Genomic DNA, 27,254 nt, shown 5'->3' with positions numbered 1-27,254 from the left:
GCCTGTGCCCGTGCAGCCCCTCCGGGTACTGCTCTGCTCTTTGCGGTGCCCGTGGGCACGGCCCGGCCCCCCGTGGCACAGCCGCTTTCCTGCCCGCACCCTTCGGCTGCTGTGCCTGTCCCCACGTGCCTATCCCGGCCGTGCCCTCCTGTGCCGGCGGTCCCCATGCGTGAGTGTCCCCAGGACGTGCCCTCCCGTGGCTGCTGTCCTGTGTTGTGAGCGTCCCCGGGCCGTGCCCTCCTGCGCCACTCCGGGCTGTGTCCTGCCGGGTCCTGCTCGATGCCGTGAGCTTCTTCTCAGCAGTGCCCTCCTCCTGCCAGCTCGTGGCCGTCGCTCTCCGCTTCCCCAAAGGCGCCCGCCCGGCTCAGCCTACGTCCATCACCGTGATCTCCCTTCCTTCCCCCCCCGCCTCCGCGTCCGTGTCTGTTTGTCTTTCCAGCCCCACTCCTCGCCGGCTAGTCATGGGGTGTTGACTCTGCGCATTCCTTCCCAGCCGAGCCCGCCGCCGCCGGTCATTAGGCGGGGCTGACACGCTGCTGTCCCCACTCCGGGGCCGCTGTGCTGGGCTCCAGCTGCTGATAACTTCGGGGACTTTGAGGAGGGGGGAAAGGTGACCTTGGGTGACTGGCACCACTCGGGAACGGAGGTGCGGATTAACACCGGTCCCAGCTTGGGGATAAAAGCATCGACGTCTGCCCAGGTCCTGGCTCTCCCCAGGCAGCTCGAGGACTCACTCTGATCCCTCCTGCACCATGGCATTGGTGTGGTCCTGCTGGCTCCTCCTGCTGCTCCTGCCTGCCCTGGCCCACACTGGGGGGCCTGGCCCTGTCCTTGTCAACCGCCCCTTCGTCACCGTCTGGAACATCCCCACGGAGCGCTGTGCCGAGAAGTACAATGTCACCCTCAACCTGGAGGTCTTTGATGTGTTGGCCAACGACCAGCAGAACTTCACCGGGCAGGACATCACCCTCTTCTACAGCGACAAGTTGGGTCTCCTCCCCTACTACACGTCTGAGGGGGTGCCAGTGAATGGGGGGCTCCCCCAAAATGCCAGCCTGGAGGCTCACCTCCAGCAGGCCACCCAGGACATCAAGGTGACCCTGCCCAGCCCTGACTACAGTGGGCTGGCTGTCATTGACTGGGAGAAGTGGCACCCGCTGTGGATCCGCAACTGGGATTCCATGAAGATCTACCAGGAGAAGTCGGAGGAGCTGGTGCAGCAGCAGCACCCGCAGTGGCCCCCCAAGGAGGTGGAAGAGGTGGCCAAACAGCAGTTTGAGGAGAGCGCCCGCAATTTCATGAGTGAGACCCTGTGGCTGGGCGAGAGCCTCCGTTCCAATGCCTACTGGGGTTTCTATGGTTTCCCCAACTGCTACAACAACCACTTTGACAGCCTGCCCTACAATGGGACATGCCCAGAGGTGGAGCAGCAGAGGAACAGGAATCTGTCCTGGCTCTGGAAGAGCAGCCGGGCACTCTACCCCAATATCTACCTGCCCCTCTCCCTCAATGGCACTGACAAGGTGCTCCCCTACGTCCGGCACCGCGTGGCTGAAGCTTTCGCTGTCCAGCGTGGTGTTCTTGACAGCGGCATCCCCGTCCTGCCCTACTCTCAGATTGCCTTCGAGCTCACTGTTGACTTCCTTTCCCAGGTAATGGGGATGTGGGGATACCGAACAGGGGTTAGCACTGGGAGTCTTTAGCTCTGCTGGGGCTGTGTGGGGGCTTTGGACACCACTGACTTCTCCTCTCCTCATGGGTGCAGGAGGACCTGATGAACACCATCGGGGAGAGCGCAGCTCAGGGTGCTGCTGGCATCATCCTCTGGGGCAGCCTCAACTACAGCGCCTCCAAGGTGAGTGCAGAGGGTGGCACCACATCCCTGCCAGCAGGGACCCCCAGTTCCTCAACTGTGCAGGGCTGTGACACCACATGCCATTGCAGGAGATGTGCCTGAGACTGAAGGACTACGTGGAGGGACCTCTGGGCCACTACATCATCAATGTGACGGCCAGTGCCAACCTGTGCAGCCAGAGCCTGTGCTCCGGCCACGGGCGCTGTGTGCGCCAGGAGAACAAGCAGGCCTTCCTCCACCTCGACCCCTTCCACTTCACCATCGATCTGCACGCTGCCAAGCCCTGGCTGGTGGCTCAGAGCCTGGAGTCTGGTAATGATGTCTCCCAGCTGGAAAAGGAGTTCAGCTGCCAGTGCTACAATGAGTGGCAGGGACCGCGCTGTGACACCCAGGGCTTCTCCAAGTGACCCGCCCCAAGGACAGCAGGTTTGATAGGGTGACCCTACCTTGTGCCCCAGCACTCTCACCATGGGGTTGGGAGCCTGGCTGTGGGGCTGTTAATAAAACCAGAAAGCACCCACAAGTGTGTCTCCTTGTCTTCTGCTGCAGCACATTTTGGGGTGGGAGGGTCCCCCAGCAACACCAGTGGTGCCTAGTGATGCTGCCAAGGGCTGCACTTTGGGATGGGGATTTGAGGGTATAATGCCTCAGAGAAACCACCAAAAAAAACAGAAGAAAATTTATGGCAAAAGACATAAGAAAGGAGATGACAGGGCAAGAGGATGAGAAATGGGGAGTGGCCAGAGAGTAGAGGTGATGGGAGTGAAAAGATGTGCCTGTGTGGCTGTAGCTGGAGAAGTGTGTTCTCCAACTCCTCATCAGGCAGAGAGGAGTGGAGTGAAACCTGTGCCCCCACTTTGATTTTCCCCTGGATTACCATATGCAAACCAGTTCAGCCCTCAAATGATATGCAAAACCACCCATTTCTGTAACCCAGGACACTGACTCAGCCATACCTATTTTAAAGCAGTTGGGAAAAGGCATGAAACACTGAATTCCCAGTCCAGCTGAGATAAAGATGTTGGCATCTTCATCTGAATGTTCAGCTTGGGGTGGGGGAATCATACTCAGTTCTCTGTTCTTAGGCCCTAATTCAGGTAAACTCTATCCATGTTGGGACTGTGTGTTTACTGTTCCCAAACATCTGTTCTCAAGATGCTCTGTCCAGGGCACAAATTTCTTTCAAAAAGCAGTTACTAACCAATGTCCTGTCAAGAACAACTTGGGTTGTGAAGGCCCCCATCACTCGTATGGACCCTGTCAATGATAACCAATATTTGATTTCTGCAGACTTACTACAGCCAGCCTGTTCATTTCTTATTATTACCTTGAGGAGTATCTGAGAATATGCCACTGGAGACATAATTAGACCTTTGGATTCCCCAGTCAGAGCTTTCAGAAACATGCACTGGGTTATTGCCAAGCTCTTTGCCAAGCTGGGGGCCCTTGAAAAAAAATTAGTCATAATTGGATTTTGGCCCAGAATTAATTGTTTTATCTAATTCTTATAGAGATAGCTTGGTAAATGTTGGGTGTAAATGTTGGAAACAATATTATCTTAGTATTTTTTATGTGGAATGTGATTTAACTTAGTGAACACTCAAACATGCTCCTCCCAAGTTTCAGGGAATCTGATATTTGCCCTCTATTAACTGCTGAAACTGAAAGCAAAGTTCACCTTGCTATTCACACAAAGAAAATTACCATGAATTTCAAGTCCTCTTTATGCCTGGAAGGGATTGGAGCTGTGTGCTTGTAACTTCAAGTAATTTAATATGCTTTAAGTCTTCAGGTACTGAATATTTAGTGCATACTTTGGGGCTGGTTTGGGGTTCTCCTGGGCACAGTATTATCTCAATTCATTAACTGAGCTAAGCATTGGGGTGGGCATGAGGAAAGAGATGTTTCAGAAGCCACAGGAGCCCTGCAGAAACCCTGTCTCTAGGTGTGGGTTTGCATCTTGCCTTAAAGAAAAGTGAGGCTGGAAACTCGGGCCAGCTCTTTCTCTTGCTGTTTAAATAATGCAAGCCTGGGCATGAATACAGTTTGTTGTTTTCAAATAATAGTTTGAAATGTGTAAGAGGATTTGTTTTATTCATCCTGCTTATTGTAGCTATTCCTCTGTCCTTGCCTCTTACAGCATATCTAAAGACACCCAAGACACTGGATTTCATGTAATCTAGCTTGTCTTGCTCCAGACTCTGAGGAATAGAGACTAGAAAGATACTGCACATGGTGCCAGCAGGCAACTTGGAAGCACTGAACATCTGCTGGCTTGTTTTTTTCCAGGTCTGAGAACCACACTACGCCTTGTACACGGGTAGTGCTCTGCAAATCCACGGCAGTGCCGGAGCGAGCCCACGCTGGATGGGAGTGTGCTGGAGGGGGGCCAGCAGCAATCCACAGGCCTTTGTGTGCTTCACATTTCTGGCTGCTCCACATCTCTTGGGTGGGATATGGTGCTGTCATGGCAGCTCCTGTTTTCTGTGCTCAGGATGAGTGAGAAACCTGCTGTGTGCAGAGCTCGCTCGTCCACTGTGTTATGGGGTTCACACTAAATGGATTTCTAGGCTTTTTCCATGTGCTGCTTCAAAAACTAAGGGAAGTGTGTCACTTAAAAACTATCCTTACATTGCCTAGTGTTTCATTTCAACAATTGGCTATTTTGTGTCTAGGTTGCTTAAGCCATGTATCTCCAGAAATAATTTATCCAAATTACTTATCATGGTTTACTATCCCAAACAGAGAGAATTGAAGGCTTCACTGCTTTCCTGTTAATTCTTTAACTAAAGCTTGCCACTTTTTTTCCCATATGCAATGTCAAAGCTCTCTTCTGATTACTGTTTCAAAAGTGAAATATCCACCTCTTACAGAAATAATTTCCAGATCTTGAATGTATCCCAAACCCCCCTCAGTGTCAGCTTTGCTCACTCAGAGCAGCGCTGACTTGAACACAAGACCTTTGAGCTACCAGTTACCTAAAATGAAAGTGGATCTTACAGTCTCTTTGTGTTTTGTGTTGGAAAGTTACCCACTCCTTATCTTTTCCCTTGCACAGGTATTTCTAGAAAAGACCTGAAAAGATCTGAAAAACCCCCAGATTTCAGAAAGATCTAAAATGTTCTTCAGAGGCTGTTGCCCTGGATTTGACATTCCTAATTGCCGAGCACTAGGAGGGATATCAGCCTTCATTCCTCTGATTCAACAGATTGCAATTTCAGAAGATCCTTGGAAAAAAATGTAAGCCCTGAAGCACGGGTTGTGGGCCCTCAGCAAGTGTTTAAACATTCAGCACAAACAGCAGACCTTGCTTTAGGTTATAAAAACAAAAAATGTGTTGGGAACTTGTCCTACTTTGTTCCATAATTTTTTTAATCTGCCAGTGCTGGGGCTGGGCACCAGAACAGGACTTCCACCACAAAAATGTGGGCGCAGCAGCAGCTCCTTTGTTGCGAGTGCTTCAGGCCTGCCAGAGGCAGGGCTGGTATGTGGGATGCAAGGGCTTCCATGTTTTCTGTCCAGGAAATGTGTAGTTTGTGTTTTTCACTGCCGTGGGGGCAGCCAGGGGCAGAACACTCGTGCTATTTGCAGCGTCTCTGCTGCTCTGATTTGGCACTAACTCCTCTCCTAGTTATTTTCCACCCTGGGATTTTAAAAACAGGCTAATCAGTGTCCAGTGCTGGCATTAGTAAGTCAGCAGGAGTGTTATCAACAGCCCAAGGAGGGTCAGAGTAAGGCCTTGTGAGCGATTTCAGTGGAGCCATTCACTCGTGCTCCATGAAACACCTTGCAAACTCATTTTCTTCCAGTGACACGCTAAGCACAAAACCATACAGTGCTCCAAACCCTGCTCTAATCTGCTGGTGCAGACTTAAAGCAAACACCAAAACATGTTATGTGAACTGTCCTGCATTTGATTATAACTTCTCAGGAGGAAAAATTTGCTTTGATGGGTTACTGGTGCTATTTCCCAATTAAGATACAAATAGTTGTAATCCTCTGGGCAGAGTTTGAGGTTAGTTTCAGCAAAACCAGACCAAGCTGGAATTGAAGCAGGGGGGAAAAAACCCCAAAACTTGGAGACCGAACCTGCCCTCAGTGCAAAGCATGTATTCTTAATTATCTTGTTTGTTTTAATACACACCAGCTGATACCTGCATGCAGCAGATACCAGCTGAGATAACAGGGAGCTCAATATTTAAGGCCTGGCTTTCCTCACCATAGCAACAAATGTGTAAAGAGAGTAAGAGGACACAGATAACTTGCAGCATCCAGCACAGCAAGGGCAGTGTTGGTGGAAGACTGACTTCTACCAGGATATATTATACACTGTCACGGTGCATGATGCAGAACCACAGTGGATGTCTGAGCAGAGGAATCCGGCGTACCCTGGGGAGTGTGAGTTGTGCAAAGCTTCAGCAGAATGCACGCAGAGGTAGGTGTTTGCTTCCTTGTCTTCAAGGCATCTGGGAAAAGGGGTGGTCTGTGTTTAATCTTATTCTCCTTTTATAAAATAGTGGAGGTGGTGACTCTTGAACGTGGGTCTGCTCCCCCTGCCTGCATGAACCAGCTCTTGGGGCACAAGTGACTCTTCATAGTCACTGGCCTAAAACAGAAGAGCCTCCCAAAGGTACCCCTTTAACTCTGCATCTCTGCCACCCTATCAAAATTAGTTAGATGGAACAGATTTTCTGTCAGAAATCCATGCTGCACACTTAAAAATACCCAGGCTGCTTTTTATTTCACGGGTTGTTCAGTTTGCTCTGACGATCTGCTTAGTAGATTTTGTTGAATCAGTGATTACATTCAAATTAAATGAAGTAATTTGGAAAGCTGTCATCAATGCCCCATCAGTGTATGAAAGCAGGTGAGCCCTGGAACTGCCACCAAAATCTACTCAGAGCTAATCTTCAGGATGTTGGTCAGAAGGGTCGTGAAACCTTTTCTGCTTCAGTTGTGGCTAGAAGGCATTGTATGAGTGCTAATTTTCTGGTAGCTACCAAAAAAACCCCCTTACTTTTGTTTTCTAAGCAAGAAAAAAGTATTTCTACCTAAGCAGCTTTATCTAGAAATACCTACCAATAACCCAGGGTAAGGACATTCATCTTTAGAATGCCCTGCTCTGGGTTCTTGGTAGATAAATTGATGTCAGATGTAAAATAACAAGGCAGTTAATTGATAAGGAATCCCCAAGTGAGATAGAAGAAATACACATCAGAGTATTCATTTCTATTATGGGCCAAGCATGCCATTTATTTCTTCTACTACACGGACATTAGTGGAAAGAAATGCAACACCAGTGCAAGCAATTTGCCAAAAAATGTGCTTAATATAATATTTATATAATCTTCTTACATGCTGCCTGTTGTGAAGGGGAGCTGTGATTAAAGATACGTTTTTTCTTAGTCAAAGGTTATGGAAAATCTCAGTTGTCTGGGATCAGGAAGCAGCACTTGACTACAGCTGCACACACAAAAAACCGAGCAGCATAAAAATAGCCCAACAAACACTCCAGCAATGCACATAACAAGATCCCCCTCTCCCAAAGGGCCTGAGAAAGGCCAGGCAAGCTCTTAGGGTCCGACCAGACTGGAGATGAGAATCCCCACTCGCAAAGATAAGGCATCCCAAACATCCAAAGTCTCCAGTCTTGGGGTACCTTAACATGCTCCTATGCTTCAGGACAAGGATACACCTGACTTTTTAAGATCTTATAGTCTGGACAGAAAAAAAAAGCTCAGAGAAAAGAAAAACAAGGTACAGCGTGAATAGTGACCGCAAGGTGACTACATGAATAATTGTATTAACTTTTGCTTGACAGTTCACCAACTAGTTTCTGCTTTTTATCCTTCTCCTGCACACTTACAATTTGGGTCAAGATTGTAAAAATATCTTTAATAAAAACTCGTGTTATCTGGCTCAACTGATCACAATGCAGTCCTGCATTTGCCCAGTTTCCAAGAAGTCTAACAAAGGACCTAACAGCTTAAACCTTCCAATCAAGCTGAGGAACTTGACCACAACCTAGCTAAAAAAGCTACAAAAATCCAGTTGATTTACTCATCTTCAAGTTATTGCCATCCAGAGGTAAAAATTATTGGCTCACATTAATGCAGGATAAATTAACCTGTGAAAATAACAGTCAGTAGGATTGGTGTCCCCAGGCAGTCCAGGCCTGCCGCAGCCAAGCTCTTCTGATAAGCCTGATCAGATGCTTTCCCTTGCCAAGCAGCCAAAGGCAAGCTGTATTTTTGTGGCCTTTTCTTCAGTTCTTTGAAACCACAAAGCCACATTTAGAGCAAAAGATTTTTCCAAGGTCTGTAAGTGTGGAAATGTTTCCTATTTAATTATTTTTGAGAAGGGCACAGGACTAAGTTAAACATTTTCTGGAAGGGTGACCCAGCTTGCTCAGTCTATCCAAGCACAAGCTAGGATCAAACATCCCAGGCAGAAACTGTGAATATTTACCTTGAATGTTCTTCTGTCCTGCTGAGTTCTCCTAAATGCAAATAAATTGTCAGATTTTTTTTTCCCCTCGTGAATCGGTTCCTAGTTTCACTTGCCAAATTAACTAGACCTCCCCAGTTTGGACAAAATCTCAAACAACCTCATCAGTGGTTGGCTACAGAGAGCCTGAGCAAAACCCAAGACTTCTAGCAATTCTTGCTATTAATACCTGTACTGGTATTTGCTTCTAAGAACACTTGAGTCCTCGGCACAGTCAGGATCCTGCAGTACAGCCCTTCTGGGAGTGCAACTGCTGCACAATGCCAAGGAAAGGCTAAGGTGTGCCTTCCCACACAAAAAAGCTGTGGAGGAGGATAGACATGGTTATCCTCCAAGACAAAAACCACCAGAAGAAAACAGAAGCCTGTCTGATCCCCGGTGAGGCTCTGCCCACCAGCCCGTGCCGGGTTAGGAGCAGCCTTCGCAACTGATACTCGGGACCTTTTGTTCTGCCAAGAGGAGTGGAAGATTCTGGCTGATACTGAGCTACATCTCTCTGGCCAGGGGGAGAGGGGGGTCGCTGTGAAGCTTTTTGCCAACACCAAGCAGTAAGGAATCCTTGCAGCTGGGTGGTTTTCTTGCATTTTTAAGGCTAGGGACAGGAGGCTGAACTGCTGCAGTGCCCAGCCCTCTTGAGCTCCATTTCTGGCCTTGCCTCACTACCTGCTGCTTCATGCCAGCTGCAAAAAACCTTTTTTTTTTTTTTTAAGAGAACATGGGGATAAGATTTCACTAAGCCCAGAAACCATGACTAAAAGATGTTTTAAGGGGAGAGCAGACAAGACCAAGGGCCTCTCCCCTACCCCAGGGCTCAGAATCGCAGGTTATTTCTTTCAGAGAAACTCTCAAATGGCTCCAAGATGGAAGAAGTCAGACCAAAAACAGTCTTAACTAGATCAAGTTCTGAGCTATGCCACCTGTGCCAGTGACAAATGCTCTGCTCCAGAACAGCACCAGGGACATGGTGGCTGTGTGTACACACCACATCATCTCCCTCCTTCACACTGTGTTAACAGTGGACAGAAAAGGCCACAGTTACATAAAGTCACTTGAGCTTCTTAAGAAGATAAAGCAAAAGAAGCATTAATACTTCAGATGAAATCATAGGGAGTTAATAAGGATTAAGTATTGTCCAGAAAGTGGACACGGATGACTTCCACCTCTGTGGAGCGCTGTGGCAGCTTGAGAAGCTGTTGAGCTCTAGGGGTGGCACAAGGAGCTGCATCTTTGATGTTTCCCCAAACAGAAAGAAGGTTGTTCTGCAGCATTGCATCAACAGTGAAACATTTTTTTCCCCCCTGTATTCACCTTTAGTTCCTAATAAATCAGATTTCCAGGGGAGCAGTTACAACATAGGATTGGAGGAGTGGCAGGGGCTTGGTCTCTCAGCCCAAAGTAACTCAACCCTTGCTCTGAGTCACTGCACACACATTTGAAGGAAGTGATACTGAGCATCATACTGAACTCAGCTGCTGGGTTTCCTCATTGCAGGAGGCACATCACCTGAAGATAAACATGCAATACTCCGTGTTTAAAAAAAACCAAACACCAACAAACCACCCTTTCCTTCATGTGGCTTAATTTCTATAAAAAATTAAGAAGTTGTACTTTGTTGACTTAAGTTTTAAAGCATCAGATGATCTCCAGTCAGAGCTGGCATAGTTACAATGCTTATGCTACCAATGGGGGTCTGAAATCAGCTGCCCAGACAGCAAACTTAGACTTGATATCACTTGGAGACAGCTTGGGAAGCAGGGCCGAGATGTGTAGGTAGATGAAAAGACATCTTGCCAAGGTAAAGAAAATTTGCATGTGAATTTTAAGCAAAACCAAAATCAAATGAAATCTCACATTTTCATCTTAAAGGGGAATTATTCTGATTTTTCACTATTAAGTGGCTTTAGACTGATGGTTCCTTAATCTTCCTTCATTTTCTGTTTGACCTTCTTTCATCTGCAGTGGTGTTTCCCCCTCCCAAAACTTGTTTGCTTATCTCTGCAGGCCAAAGGCACAGAAAGACAGATAACAACTCTGATCTGAGCACAGTGCTGCCTCACCAGCTCTTTACCCCAGAGCAGGACGTACAGTGTGATAACAGCTCCAAAGGTTCTTACAGACACCTGTTTGTTCATGCCTACTTCAGATGGGCAGCCTAATGAAATTACAAAGCTGTTAGGAAAGGCAACCACAAAAATAACCTGTTCTAACCTGAACAAAATAACACACACATTCAGTATCACCCCAAGGCTGGTATAACAAACTGGAGTATTGTTGTCACCAAGCTCGAGCTGCCATCCCTGTCCTCAGGGATGCTGTACAGCAAGGGCAGGAGAAAGCTGTGTCCCCAAGCATGTCGGTGGCTTTGCCCTGACAATGACCTGAGCACAGGTACAATCTGTAATTGCCCCTATTGGCTTCACCTGGGACCGCTTGGGCTCACTGACACGTGGATCCCAACCCTGTCTTGTCTCCTTGCCGTGCCCCGGTGGGGTGTGTGCTCTGTGCTCTGCTTGGGCCCGCTGGGTCAGCTCTGGGGTCACCTGTGGCTCCGTGGAGCAGCTGCACAGCTTCTGGCGAGCCTGGCTGAGGTGCTTGTTGCTGACCGAACCCCAAACACACTGTTGATCCCAATCCTCCTCCGGCTGCACTCACAGCCAGGTCTGCAAAATGGCTACAGCCGCTCCACCTCCCCCGTCTACTTGGCTTTATTTATTTGTTTGTCTGATTGTTTGTTTGTTTGTTTACATTTGGCTCGATTTGACCGAACACCAAGCCCCGAGCAGAGAGCGGAGGCACGGTTCGGTCCCGGCGGAGGGGACGGGCCGCGCCCGGGAGCCGCCTCTCGGCGGACCGCCGGGTGCCGGTGCGGCGCTCCCCGCAGCCAGTCCCGCGCGGAGGTGCCGTGAGTCTCTCCCTCTCCGACTCCGTCCCGCATCCCCCCCGGTCTCCGCGGGCGGAGCGGCGGGCGGGATGCCCGGCGGGGCGGGGGCTGCCCCGGGCTGGTCCCTCCGCTCCGCCCCGCGCGGGGCGCGCACACCCGCGGGCAGCTCCCGCGGGCGCCGCGGGCACGCTCCGCCAGGACCCTCCGCCGGGCTCCCCCGCGGGCCGCGCTGGGCCGGTCCGTCCCAATCCCATCCCATTCCATCCCACATCCACCCTCCGCGGAGCCGAGGTTTGAGCCGCAGATGTGGGGCTGCCGCCGCCGCGGCCGCTTCCCGCAGGGCCGGCGCTGCCGAGGTAGGACCCCCGGGGACCCCCTGCACGGAGCGGGGCTGGGCGCTTCTGCCCTTCCCACCCCCTGCCATCCCAACCACCGGAGGCCGGCTTCCCACCCTGGCAGCCCCCAGACCCCGAGGGATCCACGCGCGTCGGGGCAAGGCTGGAGGGGGAAGGTCGTGTTTTCTTGGACCCCCTGGTCGGAATTTTTCCCTTTCAGCTCCACCGAGGAGTGAGGGTGCCCGGCATCTCAGAAGCTCGCGGGGTGGGAAACGGGATTTGCGGCTTCTTGCTGGAATAGCCCAAGGTGGAGGAAGGTTTGGGAGATGTAGCGTGGAAGGAGGGAATCGTAGTGTAGCAGTGGCTGTTTGCTTCCCGAGTTATTTTTGGAGATGGCTTGGCTGGGATGAATTTTTTTAACTGTCTGTGGGAAGGCGGGTTTACATCGCACTCCTCCAAGCCTTGTTGCCCTCCATTGGCTGAGGAAGGGTGTAAAACCAGTGCTTTGGCAAATAGTGATCTAACTGGTTACTTCTTCTTCCCTTATTCCTAAGGGCAACACCATAAACCCACATAATCTGCATCTTTTTTATCTTGCTTTGTGAGATTTGGCTTCTGGCTCATTGGGGCCTTCCTTGGAAAGGCCTGACTCTCCCTGGGGATTGAGGTCTGGCATGTTTGTAAGGCACTTTGTGTAATATGGGATGACAGCTGTGATGCAAGTGTACCAAAACTTTTGAACATGGGCTCCATCGTGGTTATGTTTGGGTGTTTTTTCCCCACTTTCTAAGATATTGTGTTACATAGCCTGGAAGATAAACCTGGCACCTTCCTGGGCACTCTGGCTGCCATGGGGCAGAACAGGAGGGCAGAGGTGGAGATGGCAGCAGGGGGGTGTTGTACTCAGGTCTGTTAACGGGACTGGGGAGTTTTGGCCTGGCACCCTGAGCTCCCTGGTACCGCAGAAAACTGGGTGTCAGTGGGTGTACAGTGGCTGTGGCTCCTGCCCCGGTGACTCAGAGGATTGCTCTTGTTTACAGCCATCACTTTGCTTCTGCTGGCCTTGTAGTAGGCACTGTGTACTTTGTCCATGCCTGACTCCAACCCAGGGCATGGAAATGGACTTCAGTGAGGTTGGTGGCTTCAACCTCAGGCTATGAGGGAGGACTCTGATTCAGCTGTGGAAATGCAGTGATGGGCCATTGCTTACTCATGACTGAACTATAAACCCTCCACTGTTCTTTGGGTCCTTTGCACGGTGCTTGCACTGGCATCTCCCATGAGCAGGGATTTGTTGACTGTGCCAGGGTAGCTGCTGAAATGGATCCTGCTCTCGCTCCTCCTTGTCAACACCTCATAGCCTGGCTCATGGGACCTCTGTAGCAGGTCCCACGGTGCTTGTGTGGCTCTTTGGAGTGTGAGGAGGTAAAAAATAAAAAGATGTTAATACTGAAGAAACTTGAAGACTCTTAAGGATTTTTAAATCTTTAAAGACATTAATTCTGAATTAAATGTTTTATATTGACACACATCAAGAAAAACTAGTTCATATGAGGCAAAAAGACACTAAACTAAGTAGAACTTGGTGTGATCAATGAGGATCAATTGATTTTGTAGTCCTCTGCAGAGAGTTGAAGATGGGACTGAATAAATACCCGTTGTGAGACTCCTGGTGCTCTTCCAAAGTGTTGCGGAGCAGTTTGCGAAGTTTCCAGTAAGTTTGCTTAATGTGGCCTTACTCAGTTGTGAGGCACTCCCATAATTATGGCTGCAATTAAAAGCAATAACATCCATTTACATAAGATGCCAGTCCTTTTAAATCGCTGCATCATCTAATGAGAGCATTCCTGTAGGGATAGCTATGCAGGATGAGGACCCAAAGCTGAGAGCGTTTTGGTGAGGATTTTGTTTCAGAACTTTTTTTGAGGTCATTTGAAGGAAGGATCTGCTATGAAACATGACATTTTGTTATGAAAATGTACTGATTCATAAATATAACCCTTACCAGTAGTAAGACTTTATTGAGTGATTGTAACACTTTATTTTTTTGTGTATCATCCGTCTAATTTTAAAAAAAAAATCAGCTTGGTTACACCAGTATTTTTCTCATTTTGATTGCGTCAATGTTCCTTCTGCTCTTGTGAGTAAGAGATTTGGTAAATCCAACTTGTGGATGGTATTTAATTGCTGATGAAGCACCACGGATGTGTTCTGAATTGCTCACTGAACTTGCATGGTTTCCTTGGGGTTTAACCTCTGCGTGTGATGTCCACAGATTTTTCTTTGAGATAAATGGAAATATTAGATTTGAAGTGCCGGCAAATATCATGTACTTGGGAAAAGCTTCAGCTTTCTTCTGAAAGAAATGACCTAGTGGAGTATTCCCATCTTCCCGCTCCATATGTTTTGGTTGGTTCTTTTTTTTTTATTTGTTTGCTTTAATTTACTGAATTACACAGCTTGTGTCCCCACACCCTGGGTGGGGCAGCTTCTTTGGAAGAGTCACAAGGCCAGTGTAGTAGAAAGGGTAAAAATTCTCAAAATACAACTGAGGAAGCACCAGGTATGAGCCTGAGAAGTGCAGGGTTCCTTGGGTCTGCTCTGGTTTTCCCCAGAAGCCATTTTTTCCCATTTTAAGTGAAATAATTAGTCTGTTAACCTTTTCTCACAGGTACAGCTCTTGGCTCACGGTCTCTGAGACCATAAGAGGTTAAGTAATTAAATTGTAGAAGGGAGTAAAAGACAATAATGAACTCTAAACTCCCTAGTCTGCCTAGTTGGGTTCTCCAACGGCTAAAATTAAGTAATTTAGGTCAATTCCTGATTTTACTTGAGTTTTATCAGGCTCTTAAAGTGAGGATGAGGGAGAGAGTCCCGTGCTGCTTCACACAGGTTGTTATTTCCAGAGGGGGTGGGTTGATTTCAGGCATGATTTGGTCGTGCAGAGGGGCAGAGTCGGGGGGAGCGCTGGCCTGGAGCGCTCCCACAAGGTACCACGTGGGGCCAGGGTGCTTAATAACCAGGCCTGTTCTTGGGTGCCTGCCAAAACCTGGCCCTAAATATTGTAATCACACACTAATTATGAATACTAATCTCCAGACGTATTTAATGCGTTACCGGGCGAAGTACTGACCTTGTAGCTGTCAGGTGGTTGCTGTGTGCACTGGGTTAAGTAAAATCATGGAATGGTTTGAGTTGGAAGGGATCTTAAAGATCATCTCATTCCAGCCCCCCCTGCCAGGGCAGGGACCCCTAGACCAGGTTACTCTGAGCCCCATCCAGCCTGGCCTTGGACACTTCCAGGGATGGGGCAGCCACAGCTTCTCTGGGCAACCTGTGCCAGGGCCTCACCACCCTCACAGGGAAGAATTTATTCCTTATATCCCATCAAACCCTGCCCTCTGTCAGTTTAAAGCCATTCCCCCTTGTCCTACCACTCCGTGACCTTGTCAAAAGTCACTCTCCAGCTTTCTTGTAGCCCCTTTAGGCTCTGGCAGGTGCCTAATATCTCCCAGAGCCTTCTCTTCTCCACAATCCCTGTAATGTTGTGGGTCTGTGAATTTGTGTCCATGTAAACAGAAGAAATAACTGGGGGTTTTGCATAAAATGTGTAAACTTACCTTTGCTGTGGTAACAGTGCAGTTGTAAGTGCCTTTAGGATTATGTTTTGACTATGTCAAAACTTATCCCTCATTTGAGAAGCTGGTGGCTGGGGGGGTTCTTCTGGATGTTGATGTCTGTGACATCTAAGGATCTGAAGTAATGCACTGGAATTAATCCTGAAGCCTTTAAGTATGTAGCTGCCAGGAGTACAAATGATGAGTCTCTTAATTAGAACTGACTTTTATCCGTGTGATGGATAAAAAGCATGTTTTGCAATGTTTTATTAATAAAATGGGATGGATTTGTCATGAGTGCCCTTGTGGAAATAATTTGCCTGTTACAGCCCTAAATTCTCTGTTTCAGTATAATTTCAGCACTTGGATATCTGAAATGCCTATATGGCATTAGTTTCCAGATGATTCAGTATGTTACTATCATGTTTACAGCCATGCATGAGTAGAAAAAGGTAGGAAAGGGCAAAAAAAGAGGGTAAATAAAGTGGTTTCAAGTTCTTCCTTCTGATTTTGACTCTGAAGTTGAGCTGAAGTTGACCTAACTCATACCTGAGTAGTTATTTTTTCAGATTTTCTTCTCTTTCTGCGTGCTGTCCTGTCTTTGTCTGTGTTGAGCTGGCTTCACACATGTTGTGCCTTGGCACCGGGAATTGCCAGGAGAGCTGTGTGATCCAGGCTCCCCAGCAGCTGTTCTGCCCTAAACAAGAGTTACAACACACCCCCGCCAGCCACAGATCTGTTGTGGGATTGGTACATGTCACTAGAGAGATACCTAAAAATGACTTAGACGTGCTATTTCTGCCTTGCTTGGAAGAGCCACTTGTGGTGCTGCGTGTTTGGAAGTGGATTCACACGTGAGTGATTCCTCCATGTGCAAACAGCAGCAGACCCTGTGAGCTGGCTCAGTCTGTGCTGGCACTGCAGAGGCACAGTTTGGTCCTGCATATGTTTTGGGTGCCTAAATAGGGAGGTTACCCTAAGCAGCAAGAAATCCTCGTGTCTGCATTGGGTACAGTTTGTCAGTGCATAGTTTAAGTCAAAGGATGCAAAGAACAAAATATTTTGGGTTATTTATTTATAGCTAAAAGCTTCTCTATGACTATACCTCTCTCCCCCATTTGACATAAGCTAATCAAGAAGCACAACAAACACGAGGTGGTTTAATGCATCTGAAACTGCTTCTGACCAGTGATCACTGCCACAACAATATTTGGGTTTAAGGCTGGCTGTTTCTTCCTCTTATGTTTTCTTTTATGGTGATATGTCCCTGGAAATCTAACTGATGTTGGTTAATAACAAGCAACGTTTGTTGTTCGTGGGAACCATGTGGATATTCCTGAGCACGAAGCTGTGCAGCATTTACCTTCTGCATTAAGGAGGGGAGGGGAAAAAAAATAAAGAAGCTTTGTTGTTTTTCCTACTGCCAACGTAAAACTGGTTTCCCCAAAACAATGAGGAGATTTCAGGGGTTCATGACCTCTTGCAATTAAAAAATGTCAGATGGCTTGTGAGAGGGGCGAAGGAGGAGGGGGAACACAGCCCTTGCTGTGGAGGAAGCAAGCAGCCCTGTTGGAGCTGAAGTAGTTTAGTCATTTTTGGTAGGAGATCAATCTAGCAGCTTCTTTTTTACCCTGAGAAATGCTCCACTTGGGGGTTAGAATAGGGGAGCTTAAAAATCCAAGCAGCTCTGGACGCGATGTCTCCCGCGGGTTTATGTCTTGGGGTTGTAATTGATTTTTCTTCCCTGGGCTGGGCCAGTTCCATGGATTTGTGCTCGTTCATGGATTTGCTGACACGTCTGGTGTCAGTCTTGTGTCTGATGGGACAGGTCAAAGCACTGTGGGTACTGGGACTGATGGCAGGGCATCTCTTCACTCTTGGTAGTCAGCTTTTACTACAATGTAGGAAACTAATGTTTTTGAGACCTCTGTCCTGTGTGAAATAAGGTTCAAGTTGGTCTGTGAGTTCAGATGTCCTTGGTGGTGAGGGGGAGCCCAGAGGAGGACACAGACCAACCCAGCGTGGGGTGGCTGGAGCCAGCAAGCCTGGACAGCTGGTGTTTGACTGGAGGTGGTGAGTGTGAGGCCCAGCATGCTTATTTGCTTCTGATTCTTTTGTTTGGCTTTCTATTTTTATATCCCTTATATGTTTTGCTTTCAATTTATATTTAAAATTTTGAATGTGTTTTTATACATTCTGGTGCCCTTACGCTGTATGTGATGGAGTGTGGCCTTCTGTGCACCTGAATAATTTTTTATAATGTATTTTCTCTAGGGATACTTGTGCTGAAAAAAAGTTATTTTTTTCAAAATATAAAGAGAATTCAGGTGGAGTGCTTGTTGGTTTTGGTTTGGTTTTGGTTTGTTTTTTTATAAATAGGAGGTTTCTTTACTAACTTTGTGCTGGCCACTCTCATTTGGTAAATGTTTCCCCTTGCAAGAGTTTCTTTTGTAGCATTTGTCCTGTTTAGCCTGTCTGCACTGCATAAATTTGATTATTTTGGCTGTTGTAATTTTGTTATCCTTATTAAGCTTCCTCATTTGCATATTGATCCTGTTAGTCTCAGGAAGCTGATAAGCCATCTAGCTGTACTTGCAAAATACACAGAAAATGAGATATCTGCCCTGGAGGCTCTGAAAGCTGAGATTCACTGTGATTTGGATCTCTGTATGTCTGGCCTATATTTTTTTTCCTCTTCAGTGCTATGTTTTAGCCTACCTGACATCATTGCAGTTTGCCAAATTAAGATTAATTTTGCTCTGTAAATCCTGTAATTGCTAACTTCTGAGAAGCCTTGCTCTAGTTTGCTTGTATTTTTATTTGGATGAATACACTCCTTTTTCATAAGCTTAAGAATATTTCCAGCGGCAGCTGGCATCACATGTGCCGTGAGTTTTTTTTCCTCCTCGTGTCAGTGTCAGTTTTCCATGCTGGCTTTCCAGAGGGATTTATTCTTTCAATCAAAAAACTCTCTTTTCTGTCTCCGTTGCCTACGGGGCACCATGAAACCGAGTCTAACCACAGAGGACTTTGGGCCCATTACCCTTTGCTCTTGCTTCCATTGCCATGGACTTTTCCCCTAATGGCCTACGTGTCCTGTATTGTAATGTAGGCTGGAGTACCATCATCTGTTGGACCTTTAAGTCCTGTCCCACTTTTTTTTCTTTATTCCGACTCTGAGCCACGTCTAGGCCGCTTTTCAACGTGAGGTTGTACCACCTCTCCCTCAGCCTCGCCTGTTCTGAGACCATTTTGGGTGCTTTGGTATATTTACATATTATTTATGTCGCTGAAACGCTTGCAGACCCCTGTTTTGCTCTTGTTCTGCTCTCTGCACAGTCACTGCTGCTTCTAACAAAGTGTTGTTCTTTCTTCCCCCTCCTGGTCCGGTGTTTCCTCCTCCTCCTGCAGTTTGACCTTGTCTTGCTCTTGTCTCCCTGTGCCCTTTTCCAGGCGTTCACATGGCTTCAGCTTCTATTATGTGCTGATGACTCACAGATGCACTCTGCACCTCCGAGGGTTTGTCACCCAGCCCGGCGGCTGTTTTCCTCCTTGCCTTTTTCTCTTTGATTTCTCCATCAATCATTCAATATTTCACGCCCCCAACCCCAGGTGGTGCTTCCGAAGCTCTCTTTTCTCCTGTCTCATCTCCTTATCTGCCATCTGATAAGTAGTGCTGTCCCAAAGCCTTCATGATTCTTTAAAAATTAATTTGGTTTACTCTGTGCATTTGAATCGCATGCAAATTTTGTGTACTCTTTATTGTCAATATATTTCTCCTTTTTCATCTCATCAGACAACTTCCCTAATGCATGTAATAAGTTTTTACAGATGTTTTTCTTCAAAGTGGCTGTCTTGAGGAATTGTACTTCTGAAGTCAGTTGATAGCATTTGGTTTTAAAGGTGGCGTGAAGTGTTTTAGTTCCACTCTGAGAATGCAGCTGCCCTTATTTTGTCATTATTTTTGTTTTAATTAAACAGCCTAGATCTAGCTGTTATGAGCAAGTGGGATTCATAGCAACCTAGCTGAATGACAGGAGAAAAGGATATGGATACATCATGAATGTTAAAATGTCTAATATTAAAGTAGCTGAGCATAATTCATAAGCCTGTCAGCCTGGATATGGGTTGTCTGTTTTACTTAAAATTGTCAGTCCTTTCCTTGTGCTCCTTTTAACTACACTCCCACTCATGACAACAAACCCCAACTTGGAATTGAGAAGGTTTTCTAATATGCTTATGTGATTGAAAAGGAGTAGAGAGCTTTGAGGTGATAGAGACACTTTCAGGCTGCTCAGCAGAGATTGCTTATAAGCAAGTTCAGGAGGCACAAAGACAGACATCCTAGTGGATGCAGGTATGCTTTTGCTTTTCCTTCTCTTTCAAGTAGCACAAATTTATCAAGGCTTGGTTTTCTGTGGTTATATCATGGATATCAGGTAACTGAAGTGGAGAAGTGGACTGGCTGCTGCATGCCACTTCCAAGGAGGAGGAGAGTGTATCTCAGGGTACACCCACCAGCCGTCCAGGGGTTGTGCAAGGCTGTACGTGCTGTTGCTGTAGTAACAACGTCAGATACTACCAGAACAATGTGTAGGAATGTCTGTCCTCAGTAGGCTTGCTATCTTGGAAACTGGGTATTTTCAGTTAACCTCTAGACCTGTGCATGTAAATAGGCAATCTCTGCAAATTCCGTGTATTTTGATGTCCTCTTTCTGCACTTCTTAGGAGCACATCCCCTCTCATGTAAATAGCTTGGAGTCCCTGGTATACAGTAAGAGGGTTTATCTACAAAGGGCTTTTTAACACTGGGTTGCACTCAGAAAACATGAATAATGGATGCTGTCTTTCCTTTATGTTGCATCATAACAGGAAGATTTAAAATGTTGCTCAACTTTGTGATGATGGAAATAGTTTTAAGCAATACCTGTAAGCACCACTTGAGGATCTTGCCTATTTTTCAGAGAAATAATTAAAATGTTCTCACAGAGGTAATGATGGGAGGTGACTGCTTGAACTGGAGGTGTAGATTTGGTGATTTGTCCTTCAGTTTTAATGAATACAGTTAATGCAGATCAAACTTAAACCTATGCCTTGTGCTACACTTAACACAGGAAACTTCCTTGCATGAGAACAACCTCATCTCATTGATGGGGTTTATCTCCAGACATTGGGTTTCTCCCAGATTTAAAACAGAGCAGTTATTTCTTCTGAAATGTGATAGCATCTAAACTAACACGTTTGTATACTTAGAAATAACAGAAGTACTCTGATTGGCCATGCTTTCAAGAATGGTTCACATAAAGGTAACAAAACAGAGTGACAGTGTAGCAAGGTGTATTTTTTTTCTTTAGTTGACACTCAGTGTTTGCCCTGGGATTCTCATGAAATCCATGTGTGTGTGAGATGATATTCTGCTGATAACCTGTATATCCCAAAGCAATCTGAGATTGTCTGATAGGTTTTATATGCCTACAGCGCAGCACGTGGGTTCTGTAGAAACCTGTCCAAGACTTTATTGGTTCAATTCTCAACAATAAAACCTTTGTATAGCTTGTGTTTGTTTCCTGATTGTTAGGTCGTCATGGTTTGGAAAACACAGAAGTGTGCTGGAATGGAGCCACACAGGAACACTTCTGTAAGGGATACATCACTGCTTTGCATGCAGGGTGAATAATTATCATGATGTTCCAGTAGATGATGAAGAAAATACAATAAATGCAAATTAGTGTGGGAATTAACTGTCTTTCCAGCCAAATCAGTGTGGTGTGATGCTTCTGAGTGCCTGGACCCTGACCGATCTTCCCTTGTATAAGATGTGTTGGTGATTGTTAGACTAGATGGGAGCTTGTTTTCTTGCTGATTTACCTTACACCAACATTTTCTGTTTGGATGAGTTATTTTCCTTATCCATGCTAAGGAATATTTTTTTTCAGCTTAAGGAATCTTTCTAGTATATATATTTATTACAACTTCATCTGTGTGGGACCTTGGGTGTTGTTTAAATCTATTCCTCAGTAAGCACTGAAGAGATCTCTTGTTCTTAGTAGTGTAGCTCATTCTCTTTTAGAGCATGATTACATATGGCTTTTTTATCAATCTCTTTGATAGATGGATCTGTAGCCAGGAAGTCTAGTAGTAAAATGAACTCTTATAAAGTAACTTCTGAAGGTCTGTATTGCTGAGGGCAGATTCTTTTTTTAGTTCTGAATTCTTAATGGCTTTGCTTCTCTTTGAGGTAGCAGTCTACTTCAAGACAGCTGGAACTTTTTCCCTTTAGGCAGTGATAGGAAATAAGATATGAGGTGGATGGTGCCAGTAATAGAACTTAGTTGTTGCTCAGAAGAAACGGAGTAAGTGCTAGGGCCATGTATCACAAGGCCTGGTCCTTGTGATTTCAGTTGGTTTGGAATCAAGTCCCAAAAGGAAGAACCTGTGGAAATGGTATGGGGAACCTGCTGAACTTGTCATGTGGGATGCTTGAAGTTTTTGGGGACTTAGTGGGCTATTTGTCATTTTTGCTGGGTTGACTCCTGGGACATTAGACTCTGGGAAAACAAAAGAGATTATTGAGGAGAGAACCATAGGCAGTGTGGAGGAGATGGGAAGTCTTCATTTAAGAAGTTGACATAACAAAAAGTCCTGAGAAACTGAACTGAGAAGGTATGAACCAAAGTATGTCACTGGTAGTATACTATCACATCTCTTCCTGGATTGCTCATTGTGCTTGCTAAGCTCTTCATGGAAAGGAACTTATTCTACCCTCTGTGGGAAGCTGTGTGAGAAGCTTTTAACTCGTGAGGGATCTCTCCTGCAGGGTGACTGTTCCCAAGGCAGTCTGTGTCATCATCAGGAGCTTGGGAACAGCCCGGGGAGAAAGAGAGGCACCCTTTTTTGGTGCAGCTTCCTTTATCTCTGGGTTTCCTTGGCAATTGAAGGTCCAGGTTGGGTTAGTACTTGTCTTACAAAGGTCACAACATACCCAGCAGAAGGGCACTGTGTTTTAGGCAGGTTGTTAGGCACTTCTCTTCCACAGGGAGGAAAAACCTGCTGGGCTTGATCTGTCCTTCAGGAATATGGGAATTACCTGGGGGAGGGAACAGACTGTCCTCTGCTGAGGTATCAGTGTAATATGGGATGTGATGGAACAGGCCAAGTGTCCCAGCTGCTCTGGAATAGTTTTGGTCATTACAGTAGAAACTGGGTGCTGCTGCAAGTCTTTTCACCAGCTAAGAGCACCCAAACAAATATTTGGTCATAACAAAACCATCATCACTGTGCCCCACATCAGGAGTGTGGGGAGAAGTCTCTCCCATTCCACCTGAAACCCACTTTTGAAACATTGGAGTGTTGCTACTTGTGAACAAAAAGGGTGAAGCATAGTTGTGTGTTTGGTCACTGACTCCTCTCATTGGCTTGCAGTGTTGTAACAGCCTTGTATATATTAGATAGCTGTTGCTGCTGTCCTCGGGTGATGCTTCCAGCTGCACAGATTTTGGCCAATGAAGGACTGCCACGAGCCTGCTGAAGGTATACTTGACATACCTTTTTTCTTCTTTTTTTTTTCCATTAAAAGATAAAATCAGTTATAAGCTCAATAGGAATTATCCTGTCTGCTCTATACACATGCTGTGATGCAGTGTAGCAGGTTGCCAGTTAGCTGGTCAGAGCCAGCTAATCCATGTGAAACTGGGGAGCATTGGCTGGGTGTCAAAGCTGGATATATAAGGTATATATGTGTGCTGAAGGCTGTGCTGGTGTGCCTGTATTTCTTGAATAACAGCCATATGTAATGATTTTTGCAAATGCTGTGTTCCTCTGTGCCTCCTTAAAATTGTGCTGAAACAAAACTGGTGCTGTGCTGTGTGGCTCATGTCCTTTGGAGCAGCTGTAAGCTGGGGAACACACACACCTGTCTCTGTACCTTCTTAAGGGGGGTAAGGACTCTACCTCTGATCTCTCTTCCTCTCATTATTGCCATATGTAGAAAATGTAGATACCAGTTTTAAGATGGGATCATTTAAACTAATTCCTGTTTGTCACTTCTAACTAGAGCAGTAACCTGCCTGTTGCAGTAGAGAGTGTTTGGATTTAGGTTTTTCCCAGCTATTTATTCCCAGTTGTGTATGTAGAGGTCAGATACTATTGGTTTTCTGTAAGTAAGCAGATGAGAATGTGGGCATGAAAAAATGTACCTCATGATGTAGTGGAAGGAGAATTGCTTTAGAGAAATTGAAGTAGCAGGTAATGATGAAATATAATTTGTTGGTGATTAATATCTAGAAAGGAATGGGCATATTTTGGAGTGAATGTGGACTACCCTCCCTTCCCCCCCCCAATATTTTTTTCCATTTGTGTGAGGAAATAACTAAGGATCCGTAGATGAACTTTTCTCCTCTGTAATTTTCTGTAACGTTGGGTGCTTGAAAGCCAAGTCCCAGCGTATTTTACTTCTGTGGGGCCTTGCTGTCTCCTGTCACGGTGATCCCAGCGTCGCTGGGCTGTGCGTTTCTGAAATATAACAGGGAATTACTTAATTTTTTCCCAGAGAACTGGAAACCATGTGCTGCGGCTCGACCAGTTCTCACCCCGCGGCAGCACCTGCTGCCCCAGCACGGGCACGGCCAGCACCGCGTCCCCTCCCCGTGTCCCTCTCCCGTGTCCCCTCTCCCCGTGTCCCGTCCCGTGTCCCTCTCCCGTGTCCCAATGTCCTTTCCCCGGTGTCCCCCCCCCGTGTCCCGTGTCCCCTCCCGTGTCCCCCGGGGCGGTGCGGGGCCGGTGCAGTTTCCCGCAGCCGCCGTCGGGGGGCGCGCTGCAGCCGGTGCCCCGCGGGAGGGGCCGGGGCCTCCGCCTGGCGCCGATCCCGGGAACTGCGGGATCCGCGCAGTGTTCCCAAATTCCCGCGGGGTGTCCCCGGGCCAAGCGCGGCCTCCGGCGGCACCCGCGGATGTGCTCGGTCATGGGGAACAGCCGCCGCAACGCTCAAGTTCCGCAGAACCCCCCCACTTGATGCTGGCCCACCTCTGGTGCTGTGCCCACGTGTCCCTTAGTGGTGTCACGGATCCCTCTTGGATCACTGATCTCTCTTGGATCACTGAGCTCTTCTGGGTCCTCTGCACTGTGAATGGGCTTGGGAATGGGTTTTTCTGCTCAGTGTGGTGAGGGCATGGGCACCTGGAAGACTGGAAAGTCTTCTTTCCCTTGTTCCAAGTGGTGAGCGTGCGCTGCCGGAGCGATGGTGGAAGGACAGGAGGCAGAGATGTTGGGTGGTTTATGGATGTTTTATGTGCTGTCAGACTATAAAGTGATGTCTTTACTAGGGAAATGAGATAAATGGAAGTAACTTGGACGTACTGTGAAACTTGGATTATATGGCTACCGTGTGACACAGTGTATTTACAGATACAAGTAGGGTTTCTGTAGGATCATGCAGAAGCCTTGGTTCAGTGTCTAAATAATTACCACTCGCTGTATGCATTAAACTCCGAGTTTCTTGTCTTGTCAGTCAGTTGTTTCCAGAGAGTAACTCTGTCACTTGGCTCCAACACGTTATTTCTGTGCAGCAGTTCATTTTCCAAGACTGCCTTTTCCCTCGATTTTTTTTGCTTATGCAGAGAGGTGGTTTCTCAGGAAAGCTTTCTTCTTGGCATGGCCCTGGGAGAAGAAGCTTTGTGTAAAAGCTTTTCCAGGAATAAAGGCTTGTTTGTGGTTTCCCTGTAGCAAACAAAGCTGGGTCTCCAGCTCTTCACCTGCTTCACTCCTCAAGCCTTTGCATTAGGACAGAGTCTGATAACAACGAGATTGTGCAGAAGGTGATTTCTATAATTTATTTGGAATCTAATGAGCAATGTTTTTGTTCTGTCTTTTTCCAGGAATTGAATGTAGTGTCCTTGTAAGCCATGCTTTGAAACGAGACCTCAGGAGTGGTACAAGATTTCTGTATTTGCTTTCTCTGCGTCCTCGGTCAAGTAGCCCATCACTGCACTGAGGTTATAAAAACAAGCCATAAAACAACTAACCCTTGGATAAGTTTGACCTACAACAGAATCACATAAGCTTGTCATCAGCCAAGCTGAAATCTTTACCTCATAAAAACAAGGGCTAGCAGGTGTCCATGCACACCTCTAATGTCATTGCAGACACCTGGACAAACTCTGAAGTTTTGTACAGGTGCCACTGGTTTAAATCTGCCTGAGTGAGAAGAGAATTCACTGACAGTGTGCCTGGCGCTTTGAGGAGGGACTTAGAGATGCGGTCATTCACCCTGTGGACCTCAGGGAAATGCTATTCTTGTATGAACAACATCAGGCCAGTGTTCTTGGCTGCGAGGCAGGTGTGTGAGCAGAGTTTCAGTTTTAGTGCAGGGCGTGGATTTGCAGGAAGGAAGTACAAACTTTGTTTCTGGGGACTGGAAGGATTTCATATGTTTTCTATTTAATGTGAAAGAAGCCTGAGAAGTGTGGTTTATAAACTGGCATTCCTGTTAATCTCTCCTTTCTGGTAATATTACATCTGTTGTGGACTCGCCTGGCTTTATTGGAGGCAGTGTTAGGAAAGCTGGAGGATCCTGGTGCTGGCATGCCTTGCTGGGACCAACAGGGTGAGGTGGGTACATCCCAGTGCTGGACTTTGCCCTGGAGTCTGTCATCTGCTTCTTGCAACATCCTGTGCGTGCACAGGAGATGGGCTTCTGGGATTAACCTGCAACACAGATTGAACTGTTCCTGCTCACACCTCTTTTGGCAGCTGTTGGAATTGAATACATACCCAACAGAAGAAATCAAGAAGCTTTTAAGCATTCAAAAACTCCCTCACTCTGCTCCTACTTTTCTGACCCTTGTAATGTAGCTCCCCTAACCCCTCTGCCAATCCCTGCTTCAGCTGTCAACTCCAAACAAAATCAGGAAAAAGATCTCGGATAAAAATATAGTGCAGGAACCTACAATGGAAAAACTCTAATCAGTCTTGGAGAGAAGGAAAAAACTCTGAACAGAGGGAAGGGCAGGTCAAGCAAACATGGTTTTGGAAAAACAGTGCTGATTCTCCTGGGGCTGTCTTGCCAAATGCCTCTGAAAGCTGGCTTTTTTTTAATTTAGAAAGGTACATTTTAGCTTGTAATAGAACAGGAAAACTGCAAGTGATCCTCAGGTGCTCAGAATCTGGTTAGTATTAAAAAAAAGGTTTATACTGGCCTTCACTTGTGTTTAGACCAGTGTCATAATAATGGAGTGATTGATAATGAAAAGGTCTATTGCACTTCACTACTATATTTTCAGTGCATTGCATTTGCCTGCTGTAAAATACCTTGAGATATATGTAATAATGAAATACTGAGCTTTCTTAGGACTTTTTGCTCAGCCCAGTTTGAATGAAGCGGATTTTCCCTTCCTTTATCAGCTTTACAGCTGATAAAGGTGATGTGGAAAGGCGACAGCTGGGTGTCGCGTTCAGCAAACCACCGCTCTCACTGCGGCACGGGAGTTTTCCAGGGCCATTTGTCGGTAGCTTTTTTTTTTTTTTTTTTTTTTTTTTTTGGATAGCTAAACGGGTGTGTGACAAACCTATGGTTTATTTATGTTTTTCCGCACCGCTATCAATTTGGACAATTTCCGGCCTAAACAGCGTTCTATTGGAAAAAACCCGCATCATTCGAGGCACGACTTTAAAACATGCATTGCATGCTCCCTGGGCGTGCTGTTTAAAAAAAAAAAAAAAAAAAAAAGGAAGGGGAAAAAAAAAAAAAGGGCTTTTCTGAGGCAGCGTGGTGTCCTCTGCAGCCACAGCGGTGCGGCAGCAGGGAGAAGAGCAGCCACCTGCTCGCAGCACCGCCGGACCCTTCCCGCGCCGCAGACCCGCTGCCCCCGGGTGCCGGCGGTGCCCGTCCCTCGGGGGACACGGCGGGGCCGCGGCTCCCCCTCGCCCCTGCCCGGGGCGGCCCCGGCCGCGCCCGCGCCCGCCGCCACTGCAGAGGGAGCCGGGAGCGGCCGAGGATTGGCGGCGGCACCGCCGGCGCGGGAAGCTCACGCAGAACCCGCTGCAGAAGACGTGGGAGCCCTACG

At 47.0% G+C, this 27,254-nt stretch overlaps 2 protein-coding genes across 5 annotated transcripts in view; both read left to right on the top strand.

Annotated features, from left to right (window-relative positions):
* Positions 1–436: 436 nt before the first annotated feature.
* On the top strand, positions 437–2,357 carry LOC103757542 (hyaluronidase 1). Its single transcript, XM_008923695.3, has 3 exons — positions 437–1,652; positions 1,766–1,855; positions 1,945–2,357. The coding sequence occupies exons 1-3, from the start codon at positions 753–755 to the stop codon at positions 2,260–2,262; spliced, it is 1,308 nt and encodes a 435-aa protein (XP_008921943.3). The 5' UTR covers positions 437–752; the 3' UTR covers positions 2,263–2,357.
* A 9,155-nt stretch (positions 2,358–11,512) lies between these two features.
* The window catches only part of LOC103757277 (6-phosphofructo-2-kinase/fructose-2,6-bisphosphatase 4), a 51,609-nt gene continuing 35,867 nt past the window's right edge, over positions 11,513–27,254 (top strand). For 3 of the 4 annotated variants that reach the window (XM_029958234.1, XM_029958232.1, XM_029958233.1), the window contains exon 1: positions 11,513–11,599. In XM_029958234.1, coding sequence (XP_029814094.1) covers positions 11,548–11,599 — 52 coding nt within the window. In that variant the 5' untranslated portion in view covers positions 11,513–11,547. Of the gene's footprint in view, positions 11,600–18,442; positions 18,460–27,254 lie in introns of those variants that run through there. The other variant, XM_029958236.1, reaches the window with a different exon arrangement.

This window comes from Manacus vitellinus, unplaced genomic scaffold (assembly GCF_001715985.3).
Source record: "Manacus vitellinus isolate BGI_N305 unplaced genomic scaffold, ASM171598v3 scaffold_14_pilon, whole genome shotgun sequence".
Classification (NCBI taxonomy): domain Eukaryota; kingdom Metazoa; phylum Chordata; class Aves; order Passeriformes; family Pipridae; genus Manacus; species Manacus vitellinus.
Note: the sequence above shows the minus strand (reverse complement) of the source record. Positions and strands in the feature narration are given on the sequence as shown.

Excerpts from the sequence above, each read along its gene's own strand:
- LOC103757542 (XM_008923695.3), top strand. The coding sequence starts at position 753 with ATGGCATTGGTGTGGTCCTGCTGGCTCCTCCTGCTGCTCCTGCCTGCC. Across the intron at positions 1,653-1,765 it reads CTGTTGACTTCCTTTCCCAG|GAGGACCTGATGAACACCAT; the intron begins GTAATGGGGATG and ends TCATGGGTGCAG. Across the intron at positions 1,856-1,944 it reads TCAACTACAGCGCCTCCAAG|GAGATGTGCCTGAGACTGAA; the intron begins GTGAGTGCAGAG and ends ATGCCATTGCAG.